The 12,963-nt window shown below is 41.0% G+C and overlaps 1 protein-coding gene across 4 annotated transcripts in view; it reads left to right on the forward strand.

Annotated features, from left to right (window-relative positions):
• ZNF365 (zinc finger protein 365) overlaps window positions 1-12,963 on the forward strand; it is a 115,875-nt gene that overhangs the window by 12,240 nt on the left and 90,672 nt on the right. The window contains exons 3-5 of one of the 4 annotated variants that reach the window (XM_038534043.1): window positions 1,914-2,094; window positions 8,650-8,687; window positions 9,519-12,484. In XM_038534043.1, coding sequence (XP_038389971.1) covers window positions 1,914-2,094; window positions 8,650-8,687; window positions 9,519-9,780 — 481 coding nt within the window. In that variant the 3' untranslated portion in view covers window positions 9,781-12,484. Of the gene's footprint in view, window positions 1-1,913; window positions 2,095-8,649; window positions 8,688-9,464; window positions 12,485-12,963 lie in introns of those variants that run through there. The other 3 variants (XM_038534046.1, XM_038534045.1, XM_038534044.1) reach the window with 3 other exon arrangements.

Here is a 12,963-nt window from a genome sequence, read left to right on the forward strand (position 1 = left end):
TATAATAAGCAATCTGTGATGAATCATGTCAGAACCAGTCTCTTTTCTATTTTTATAAATATATAATTTTCCAAGGTTTTGCAGAGACGTTTGACTCTGTAGGAAGTGTCTGAAAAGTTTCCGCATAGCCAAGTGTGACATTTGTGAGAGAAAAAAAATCACAACTAATTGTAAAAGTGAGTCACTGACTAGTTGTGTAGAAAAAAGGAGCTGGAAACTACTACCAGCTATTTTACGGAAACCTTTTGCAAAATTTCACGAGTCAGACTTACCTGAAGTTCTGCTCTCCAGAAATTATGGAGCTAAGTGGAAGGTACACAGAAGGCAATGGATTTCATCAACTATCTAGAACAACTGCATGAGGTTAGATTTTTTTTTTTTTAAGATTTTATTTATTTATTCATGAGAGACACAGAGAGACAAGAGACAGGCAGAGGGAACCTGTTGCAGGACTCAATCCCAGGACCCCAGGATGAGATTAGATTTTTTTAAAATAGGATTTCTTAATCTGAAATGAAAGAGTCTGCGAGGATAATGAGCAGTCCTTAGAATCTTGGTTCTGTGTAAGTTGAACATGGCCAGTAAAAGGAGGGAGTGCTCCTCCTTGACGATCAAGAGAGATTCTGAAGACCTATAAAAGGAACACTATATCCACCAGGTAGTAAAATGATGGAATTCATTACCCCGGGTGGGCATGGCAAAACATACAAAGGGAAAGGCTGAAAGGATCCTCATAATTTCTTATTGAGAACTGGATGCAGAGTTGTGATGATAGGTCATGCTGATGACCTGATGCTTGGCCTGAGAAAAAGGGCAAGCACCTGTGCATATGTGTGTTTGTAGAAGTTGCTCATGAGAATGGCTACCAAACTGTTACAGATGGTTGTCTCAGGATAATGGGGTTTCAGATGGTATTTTCTTCTTAATATTTCTAATGCATTTAAATTTTTATAAAGAGTTGCTTTCATTATAAATTGGGAAAGTATTATTTTCATATGTGCGTTAGGAATAACGAGATATAAAATTCTAATACAGTGATTAAAATGTCTGGATTTGTGAGTCAGAATGAATTATGTAGGTAAAGGCATATTGTTTGAGGTATTCTGCTCAACTTTTTTGGGGGGGGAAGGATAGCCTGCACATTGATTCTCCTCTTTCAGCTAAAATAGCTTTCCCACAGACCCGAGGTCTACCTCAGGATGGCATTTCTTGGGCTGTTTCACTTTTAGCTCAAAAAGACACAGTTGGACAAGGTGACTCATTTTATGCCCTTCAGTGCTCAGCATGGCCTTTGTTTCCATACCTTCCCTCCCTGTGCTCTCTTCTCACCCAACAGCTAGACTTTTAAAATGAAAGTCAGAACTTTTCTCAGAAGCAGCCAATGGCTTCCCATGTCATTTGTAAGAAAATCTGGGGTGGCCGCACGCCCCCGCCTACCATCCTCCTCTTGCCTGCCGTGCTCCAACCACGCATCCCACCATCGGTGTGTCCCGCGAAGGCCTGGCCTGCTCTATCCAGGAATCTGCCTGGCTTATTCCTTGCCTCCTTCCAGCAGAAATCTGTTCACGTTTCTCCATCCTGAAGGTTGCCCCTGACCTCTTTCTAAAACACCGTTCACACTTTCCCTTCCTCTGTTACCAGTTCTGTTCTCTTGCACCCAATTTCAGTTTTTTCCTTAGTGCTTATCATCACTGACATAGATATTTATTTCTGTGCTTGATAATGACTCTTTCTACCGAAATGTAACCTCCAAATGTAATCACTGCAATGTAACTTCATGTCTTTCGCCAATGCTGCGAGCGCCCAGCCAAGGACAGTGCCCCACATGTAGTAAGCACTCAATAAATATGTGTCAAATTAATGAATGCCTGTCTGATTTCTCCACCTTGTGTTCTGACATTTTTGCCTTGCAGAGAAGTTGTTACATTCAACCATTTCCTGGAAGCAGCAGCTGAGAAGGAGGTTCAAGGGAAAGCTCGGCTCCAGGACTTTATTGAGAATCTGTTGCAACGGGTAGAACTGGCGGAAAAGCAGTTAGAGTACTATCAGAGCCAGCAGTCCGCCGGCCTCTGCCGAGACATCAGTGAGCACGTGGTAAGTCACGCAGGCCCAGCCACCAGGCGTGCAGGCCTTGGGTAGGATGAGACCGATGGGGTCAAGGACCCAGGAAAGGGGAGCTGGGGAGTGACTTGCAGGAACCTTCTAGACCTCATTTGAAAGCACAGCACCGGCCATGCCTATGGTATGAAGTGATGCAAGTGAATCCAGGACATGGGAAATAAGCAAAATCCGTGATGCACAGTTGTCTTTGCCCTGCCACTCCACACCAAGATGGATAGGTAGAAATAGTTTTATATTATAGATTAACAGTATTAGAAGTGGCCAAAGAACTCATCGGTCTCGACCTGGGTGCTCAAGTAGATTGGAAGGAATTAGCCTGTTCTGGAGCTCTTCAGGAGAATCTTAAGAAAGCTTTGGCCTTTCCTTGTAACAGCAAAATCTAACCACGTACCTCTTTTTTTTCCTTAAGGGGAAGGATGGCACTATGTGATAGACTTTATAGGTGAAACATTCTTTAAGTAGATTTTCAGAAATTCTTAGAAAATTTCACAGGTGGCAGTTCTATAATACATTTTTGTATACAATTTTATATGTTATTTCAGAGACCTAAGAAACACCTGAGAGTCCAGATAAGAACCGTGAATATGGCTGAAGGTCCAGATGCTACTAAGTAGCTTGATCAAGATTCCCTGGTCTCTTTGGGGGTGGGGAGAGATACAAATAACCACGCCCAAATGAGGGAGATGAACCCTCCAAACAATTTTTTTGATATCAGCAACAAAGCCAAACAAAGGATTTTTGAAACCCCACAGTGGTTTATTTTTAACATTTTCATGATCTCTTCAACTTTACTTACGCTTAGCCCTTCCCCAAAAGATTCTAAAATGATTCTTTTACTTCCCCCCCAAATGGACTGTACACATAAGGAAAAGAAAAATAGGAAACATTTATGCTAGCCAAAATGTTGGTAAAATTGCTACTGGTTGATTAAAATGTTTAGTTTGAGCATTCTGGAAGCCAAGATTGAACGGAAACAAGATTAAAAAAGAAAGAATGAGATGAAAAGCAGGCAGATAAAGGAAGGAAGGTGGGAGGGACAGATAGACAACAGGAAAAAAATGGGGAGGGGGGGAAGAAGAAGTGAAGAAGTGTTATATAACCGTACTGTAATGTACACTCCGTGCAGTGTGGCAGCAGGAACTCTAGAACTTTCCAGTCAGGAACAAAAGTAGACTGGAAAGAAATAAGTTTGTTACCTCTGTGAGGTTCCAGTAACTGTAATCAAAGCAGTTTCAGCCACAGTGACATGTTTATTATTTTCCTGTTGGTGTTCGTGGTCTCCGGAGAGGGAGCTTATACTTTCTTCCTCGATTTTTCTCTCATCTCCTTGGGAAACTGTGAGTCCAGTCATAACTAACTATGGCTAGAGGGATACTCTGAACTCCTTTCTGCCTTCTTCCCACCCTGCTCTCTATCAGGAGGGAGTGTGGCATGAGATCATGGAGCCTAATGTGAGGTGAAAAGGCCTGGCTTCCAGATCATTCCAACCCTACTCCTCGTCTTCCTGGGCCTATAATTCTTCTATAAAATAAAGCAGTTGGACTAGATGCTCGCTAGCATCTTGGCCTCCTAAATTCTCTGATCATCACCTGATTTGGTTAAGAATTCTAAAAGTGTAGCATTATTAAGTTTTAGGCTTACAGATAACCCAGAGCTAAGAAATGGGTAAAATTCTACTGTACCAAGCCAAGAGGATCTTAAAGAAAGGGAGAAAGCAGTGGAAGGCAAGGACGAAGAGAAGCAGCATATTCATTCTCTCTTATTTATATTTCTGTGCTTGTTTTCCTCTGCTCAGCTTATTTTTCCAGCTTGAAAATTAAGCATCTTTTAAGAGACATTGCCAATGATTATTTTCACCAGATGGTACACACCGTCAAAAGTTGGACAGTTCTCCGCTCTTCTAGTCAGCTGTGTATATACGAGGTTATATGTGTGTGTGTGCCTGAACGCACGCAGTGCACACAAGTATACACATAGACACATAGATAAACAGACACACATGTACACATACATCCATACATACATATACAGCAGGAAATTAGTCCATATTTATGTTTATGCTTCCTATGTCCCAAAAGTGACACAATCTGCCTTCATCAGACGTGATCTACCTGAGGAAGAATGGACTAATTGAAATAAAGTACAATGCAGTTAAGATGATTGTGGGGAATATAGAAGTGAGAGCTGTCTGTGAGTAGGACACGGTCACGCCACATGAGATGGACTGTATGACTGTTGTCGGGAGGATACATTGCCCTGAGAAGACTGAAAATGAGGCGCATTGTTTCTGAAAGGATTGAGTGGAGACACATCTTCCCCATGTTCATGGAAGTCCTCCAAGCTCCTCTTTGGACAATAGCATCGCACGTGACCATGTAGTCTACAGACCCTCAGACCACTACTCCTTTATCCTTCATCTCTTTAATCTTAATAGTATAGATGCATCTATGAAATTGGAAACAGTGTCTTTGATGTAATGCAAGTGCTAAGTCTGGCCTCCCAGGGTTGCTGTGGCTGTCCACAGACAGAAGAACTTGGATCTTTTAGCAGGAAAAGCTTGGAATCATTGCTTTGTTGACTGACTTGGCCCAGCTTAGTGAGGGCACAGAGCCCTGAGCAGCCCTAGCTTCTGGATCCTCAGCCCTTCCCAGGAGAGCTCCTTGCCCCAGTGTGCCCCAAGTTGGAGCAAGGTGTTCTGACCCATAGCCTCCACGCTGCAGCCCACGACAGCTTGGAAGCCATCCTCAGCTTGGGCTGGCTCTTCATCTCCCCTAAGGCTGCACTGCAGAATCACTGTCTGCCCTCTTCCCTCTTTTTCTTATTACCACCTCCAGACAGCACTGAAATTTCTAGATTGATGTATGAGTTGCTTCTTTCCAAAGTGTGTTCTAGCTTTAAGATTGTTTTATGCCTTAGCAAAACTCCCCCTCACATTTAGTGCCTTTTCTGCAATGATGTTTCGGCATCTGTATTTTCCCCCTTAATTCCCTTGAGCATTTGTGTTCTTTTTTCACCTGGCTGATTTCTAAAAATGTAACATGCTTACTCAGATATTTGTCTTTATGCTCTGAAAAATGCTGTCGAATTAGACATAAAGTGACCTAATATCCCATCTGCCTGAATCATGCACTGAACTGCTCAAAGGGAAGGCTATGAAACAGCTTGGGTAATCTTATTTTAAGTGTTGCATTCATTTCTTGCAGGTTGCTAACTCGGGGCTAGCGGCCATGCGTTCCATATGTATTTACTGGGGACACAGCCCCGACTGGGTACTGAGGGCTCAGGGCAAATGGGGTGGGTGAGGCCCCTGCCCTCAGTGAGGAAGGGCAGTGCCACCAGAAACAAGGCAGCACATAACTAGGATGATCTCAACCCCTGTAAAGAAAGAAGTAAGAGGATGTGTGAGAGTGGCCCACTATCCCTCCGTGATCAGGAGAAGCCTTGCAGAGGAGGCTACATTGGGACTGGGAGCTGCATAAGAGGACCTCGACGGCTCAGTGAAAATTGGGAAGTGGCTTAGGAGGGGACAAGCTTGGCACATTCGAGTAACAAGCTGAAGTCAGAGATGCAGGAAGGCTCTAGATTGTGGCAGGGCTTCTGAATCACAGAAGGAGCTTAAATGGGTTGCAGAGCATAGAGGGAAGCCATTGGAAGGTTGAAAGCTGGAGGGGATCTGTGTTTAGCAAAATCACTCTGGCTGGTGAGTGGGGAATACCCTAGAGGGTTGCAGGACTGAGAGACAGGTTAGAAGGCCGCTATGGTGTGGCAGGGGATGGCCGCTTGGGGAGAGTGGAGGCAGAGAGAAATGGTGGGCACAGGATAGATCCTGGGGATAGCGTAAACTAAACCAGTTGGACTTGCTGAAGGATTCAGTTTTAGCAGGTGAAGGAAAGGGAGGAATCAAGAATGAATTCAAGATTTTGGTCCCAGCAGTTGAGTAACAGCACTGCTAAAATACATAGAGGGGAGGTGAAAGGAGGGCTGGGTGTCCAGTGTCTCCACCCTGGAGCAACTGGAGACCCCATATTTGTACTCACTTTGGCTCTCAGTGCACTTACTTATATTCTTCCAACCCAGAATCTTCCTTAAGGACTCTCTTGATCTCTATCCTCATACAAAGTATTTGGACTAAGAGAAAGTAGAGGCAGGGGGAGGTAAGCTAAGGGGGACAGGGGGACGGGGCTTTCCATCTGCCTAAGGCTATGGGACAAGAAGGAACAGTGGCCTCTTGTGTTCACAGGGAGGAGGGCACATGAGGCTCCACCCTACCCCAGCCTCATGATCTGTAGGATCACTGGAGAAATTCTAATCCAGCCACAGATTCCATTTAACTTTTTTGTACGAACATGCTGGCTCTTACACAAACACACACTCTTCAAGGAGGCAGGGCAGAGTGAAGTCTTGCTCAGACTTAGAATGTGCTAACTTGGGTTTGAAGCCCAGCTCAAAAACTGGTAAAGCATTTCAGTATCAAACCAGCTACTTAACTCTTCGGCCTCACTTTCTACATCTGTAGAATGGGGATGACAGTGCTTACCTCCTAGGGTTGTTTTTAGGGTTAATTGTGGTGGTTATATGGTCAACATTTTAGCCAGTGTGTGACATACACACCTGCCCAAGTTATGGTATCTGTATATACGTGTATAAGGTGGGGTTTCTGATTCATCTTTACCCGTATTTATTTGTACATTTCCTTTTCAGTAATACACAGTAAACTCTTCTAATTTCCTGAGGTCTCAGCAGGGTCCATCAGTGACATTCAAAGGCACCAAAGTTTTGGTTCTCAAAGCATTTTGGAAGTTGGGGACTTCTTTGAACATTTGATAACATTGTTGGCTTTTTCCCCAGGGAGGAAAGTATGTATATGCATATAAACACACACACACACACACACACTTAACTTTACATAAAATTCCAAAGAGTATTATATATACATATGCAACACATCATCAAACTGCATGCTTATATACATACATAAAGTGAAAAAATTGTTATGCCTTAAGAATAATTTTAAAAAGCAGGAATAATTTTATTTATTTTTCTTTTTAAAGATTTTATTTATTTATTCATGAGAGACACACACACACAGAGAGGCAGAGACACAGGCAGTGGGAGAAGCAGGTTCCATGCAGGGAGCCCGACGTGAGACTCAATCCCAGATCTCCGGGATCACACCCTGGGCTGAAGGCAGCGCTAAACCACTGAACCGCCTGGGCTGACCAAAAAGCAGGAATAATTTTAAAAAGCAACTTTTAAAGGAAGAAAAACTCTCTAAACCTTTTTTTTTTTTTTAAACACAGTTTACATATATACATACTAAAGTCCTTTCAGGGAGCCCAGCTGAGAAACCCTTATTGGTGGTCGTGGGGCCACAGCGGGAAGATGGAAATGCTGGTACCTTTGGGCTTTCCAGAAACCGCCAGCCTGATGTTTGCCTGAGCCATCTGTCCCAAGTTCTTTGTGTATTGCATGACCTCAGGACCCTTCTATAAGGAAGGTGCCTTTTTCTGTCCACCTTTATTCATCTCCTGTTGAATCTAGCCAGTGGGAACAAGGTCCGCAATAAAGCTTATCTCATCTTGCCTTTCTGAGGACATGAGCCTCAAAAGTTGGTTTAGGAAAACTTCTTTCTGACTTGCTGCTGACTCAAGCTCGAGCTGCAGGCAGAAGACCTGGGAGAGTGACCCCATTACGCTGAGCCTGGTTTCTCTGATTATTTGAATAAAGAAGGACTCATATCTTGGCCACATGGGGCCCCAATACCAGAGTGGCCCTTTCTACACATATTCTTTAGCATCCTCTTCTGTTGGTCTGTTTGCTGATGTGGCAGCAATTCTTATAGTGAAGGCTATATGAGGGAGGTCAGGAACTGAAAAGGTTGGGAATTCACTGGCTTTGCCTCTAAAGTGAACGGTGACATCTGGCTCACAAAATGATAGTTACCAATTTGTTCTGCAAATGATATTTGAGCCCAGCCACAAAAGTGCATGCAGATACTTTATTGGGAGTGGAAAGTAATCTCAATGATAGATGGCCTCAGGGACAGTTGTGGAGTTGGTCCTCATATGCTCCCACTTTAGAAATGATGTATTTTAGGCAATAAACATTTTATGCCAATTTTCCCTTTAGTTGATACACTGTGACCAACCACAGCTGTAGTAAATTAGCTTCACATGCCGCCTGAATGAATCAAGAAATAATGGCATATCAGTCTAGTTTTAAAAGACATATTTCTTTAAATGTTGCTCCATTAGAGGGCTCTTTGACATTTTGAAATTTTTTAGATCTACTGATAAAGGCTTCTTGGAAATCTCAGAACAGGGAGCTACAGAGGCTCCCTGAAGAAGCAGAGGCTGAGCAGGAGATGTTCTTGTTCCCTGGCCCCAGTGGAAGGTGCCATGGGCATGCTACTGATAACAATCCCTGGCTTCCTTTAATGGGAATGGTTTCTTAAACACGAGTGAGAAAGATTTTTAAAGCCAAATCCAACCTTCAAGGGAAGTAATGTTTTTTCTTGTTTTCCTTCAGCTTACAGATATCTCATCAAATAGGAAACCCAAATGCCTGTATGTATATCTTTTTATACTTGGGCCATTTGATAATGTTTGCATAATGTATTTTCCTGTTATGTTTTATATATATAATATCTGTATTATAAATGGATTTGAGAGTCTCAGATGAAAATGTACCTTACCAAAAAAAAAAAAAAAAAAAAAAAAAAAAAAAAAAGAAAATGTACCTTACCTGCCCAGGTACCTAATTTTGTAAATTGTGGATACAACTTTTAACTATGCTAATAGCCTGTTAGTATATGGCAGTAATGATAGTTGTGCAGGAGTATTTTCACAGTATCTTGTAGTGGAACTTTCTCTTATTGGGGTGTAGTGTAATCATAATAGCTGTGTAGTAGTATTAATGTAGTATACTATATTAGGTATATATAATATAAATATATGTATAAATTTATGCTAGGAATCACATTTTATAGTTCTACTACTATTACTACTACTACTACTACTACTACTACTACTACTACTACTACGTATAATCACTTAAAGAGTCAAGAGGTTTGGATTCGAGTCTCATCTTTTCCACAGACCAGCTGTATGTATTATCTTGGATAGTCCCTTACATTTTCAGTGTCTCAGTTTGGTCACTGGTAATAGAAACAGTAATATCCTCCTGGGAATGTGGCATCATGAGTTCATTTCAGGAAGACCACAGGACTATTTGAAAGAAAAATACCAACTTTTATTGGTATAATACTGGCAGCATTATTGTCACTCTAGTGTGCAGGAGTGATTGTGCCATGGATGGTTTTTTTTTTTTTTTTTTCTTTTAAGGTTCTAAACAAAATCTTTCTTTCTGCTCATCTCCTTCTGCTCAACTGTCTGTAGAAGTAGAGGGCACCCACATCCTGTGTGCAACCACGTTGATCTCAAGACCCATTTTCATCCAAAAGGAAGGAGCTACCTGAGAAAAGCCAAGGATGACAGAACCAGCATGCAGCCTGCTAAGTCCATTCATGAACAGGCTGAGTCCCCAAGAGAACTCTGCAGACCATCGAAGAAAGGGGAGCCTCTGGGTTTTAGCCGGAAAGGCAACATCAGGCCCAAAGTGGCCAAAAAAAAGCCAACAGCAATTGTGAACATCATCTGAAAGGGTCGTGGCCCTGGACTACCATTGCTGGGCTTTGCAGAATGTTGTTCTGGGAGCCAACAATGCCCTTTTGGATGCATCCCATAGTAAGACACATTGGGAAAAAGAAGGGCATAACACATTTATTTCACATCCATACAGGCACCTGGATTAACCAGAATTTTTGAAAGGGGAATCTTGGGGAACCAGAAATTTATTATAGGCTCCTAAAATTATTTATAGGCTCCTTTTAGAAGCAAGAGGCAGATTATAGAAAGATTTGAGGGAAAAAAATGAAAAGTCTTCTCCCAAAATTTTAATAAAAGAAAGCTCCCAAGTTGTTAAATAAATTGACCACTCTCCAGTAGTTTCTGCATCTGGGGTTCTGTGCAGGGGCCACACAAGATTCAGACACGAGGAGAAAAGTCTTCTGTGTCTGCTGCTCCCTAACTTGTGGGGCAAAGGATGGGAATGCAAAATTCTCTTAATAGCAGTGAAATAGTAATAACTTTTAACTTTGCCCTCAGTTATTTTGAAAGCATCCAAAATAAGGATTCCTGTTTCCCCAAGTATTCTGGTTAATCGAGCTTTCAATGTCTGGGTTGCTTCCAGGACTCGTTTTGTTAGACTTCAGTTCTCATTCCTAGTTAGTTTGATTCAGGTTTGTTGATTCTCTGGATGTATGTTTATTCTGGCTTTGGGGCGCCTCTGCTCTCCTTCAGCTGAGCATTCTGCACCCCAAGACTGAGCTGCAGCCTCTATCTTCAGAGCTGTTAGTGTTACCTGTGGTTGGCGCAGAAAACCCCCCTAAAAACCTTAAAATCTTAAAAGTCTTTGATCAGCGCCCATCACCAGTTGCAGGTCTGCAGGGCTGGAGCACTGGTGGATGGCACGTCTAGTGTATCATGAGCCAGCCTGGAAACATGGCAGATGTTACTCAGCCCTTTCCCAAGATCTGCTTCCCTGGTAGTAGCAGCAGCCTCTATGGGCTGTAGGCATGACTATCCACTTGCTGGTCTCATTTTTCCACCTCCCACTGCTCCTGTGCCCTTTGATGACTAAATATACATCCTTACCTTTCAACCAGGTGTGTGAAGCGTTCACTGTACACTACTTTCTAAAGTAGTTTCTGAAACAAACGGTGCATGTGGGATCCACAGTCTGAGACTGTCCTCCTCTCCCTCCCTAAAATAGCCTTTGTTTCCACAAAGAACCATCTGTTAAGAACCTTCTGCTTTATGATTTTCTTCAAGAATGAATTTCCATTTTTTTTTTAATGTTAACAATATCATCAGGTCTTCTGTAGAGTTTACAAGTGCTGACATCCTTCTGGAAAACAGAGTAGTTATGTCCACAAATGTATACATATATATATAACACAAAATATATATGTTGAGTATATTAATAATTTATTTTTAAATACTCCTGCAAAAGGTGTGTGTTTGTGGTGGGTGGTTTTTAAACTATATACGTTAGTTCATGTAAGTTGAATTCTCTTATTTTGAAAATTAAAACTGTAACTTAATTAACATTAGTAGGATGATTGTTATTGCAATAAGCATCAGATTATCAATCATAAAAAATAGGTATTAAGCAGTTATTAAAATGCCAGTAAACTGAAAAGTGTAACTTATCATTATACAAACATTTTGAACCTATCATAGTGAAAATGTTGATTTTTGACCTTCGCTTTGACATCTGGCTCACAGGGGTGGGCCATTCATATGGTGTATAGGTAACTATCAAGTGGGGAAAAAACATTGCTGTGAAGTGAATATCACTGTTTAGGCTAACATTGTAAAAATTGTAATGTTACAATTATTTATTTGGAGAGTTAGTCTCCTACAAAGTTATTTATTATTGATGTTTATACCATGATTGCACTCTAGCCTTTTACATACTAAAAAATTGACTTGTTAGTTGTATTGCATGCCCTTTGTCCCGTAACATGTGTGTGCAATGACAACAACTTGTTTTTAAAGGTGGTATAGCCAGATTTTTTTTTTGTTTTATTTAATGTAACCCACATTTTCAGTTTTTATTTAATATGCCTAGAGGGCATGACAGCCCTCTTTGACAGTGGTACTCCGTGATCTTCAGAAAGCACCATAATGTCATATCTACTCTATATACATTACCCAAGACAAATGATTTATTTAAGAGTTACTATATTAAAAAGTTCTTTTTAATTCCAACTAAATTCTCACCTTCATATAAGGAAATGTATTCTCACCTTCATATAAGGAAATGTATCTTCCTTAGAGACATAAATTTGCTGTTGAAACATGGGAGCTGGCTCACTCTAAGGAATATTCCACTTACATGCCATGGCCTGAGCCATGTACCATGTCTCACTTGGGTCTTATTTTTAAATATATATATATTTTTTGTCCACATGGGCAGTCAGCCTGCGAGTTGATTTTTGAAGAAATTACCAAAGTTTCTGGGAAAACATGTTCAAGGCTAAACTGAAGAATGGATCTAATTTTATTATTTGTTTTGTAAGGAAGAAATCTTTCTTTGAACTGGTCTTTCATTCTTTCTTCCCAAACTAGGTTATAGATTTTCAACTGCAAAATTCAGGTTGCTTAGACACTGTTTTCCAGCATTCTGCAGGGTAGATCAGTTGTATGGAAGTTGGAATGTTCTTTTCCCAGAATTGAAAAGAAAAAGTTTTTAGATTATGAAATAAATATTATAATAATAAAGCTATATTTATGAATAATGTGTTGGTATGTTTTGTCCAGTTGAAATGTTTCTTGGGAGCCAAGTGTGTCGGTCCATTAACAGGAAACAAAATGGTTTATCGTGAATAAGCTGCTCACTGTACATAAAATCACCATGCCCTTGTACCTATAATCTTTCTTGAGAACTTAGCATGATCATTTTTATTTATCACAATGCCTATATCTAAAAGTTCTTTTTACATATGTTCACACTGAGAAGTCCTCATTAAAAGCCCATTTGGTGCTTTTCTCCCATCTTCCTCCACACTATGAGTAATTTTCCTACACTCTATTTTTAAACTTGGCAACTCTTAGCAAAAACCATGAACAGATTTCACAGTGTATATCCCAGCTTATATAGGCTATACATGTCAGTCATTGCAAGACCCAGAGAGTGATTACAATAGATAATGGAGAGAAATACTGTGTATCACTGGTAGGTTACTCAGCCATTGGTCTTTTAAGAACCATGGAATTA

Source organism: Canis lupus, chromosome 4, assembly GCF_011100685.1.
Source record: "Canis lupus familiaris isolate Mischka breed German Shepherd chromosome 4, alternate assembly UU_Cfam_GSD_1.0, whole genome shotgun sequence".
In the NCBI taxonomy this organism is placed as follows: domain Eukaryota; kingdom Metazoa; phylum Chordata; class Mammalia; order Carnivora; family Canidae; genus Canis; species Canis lupus.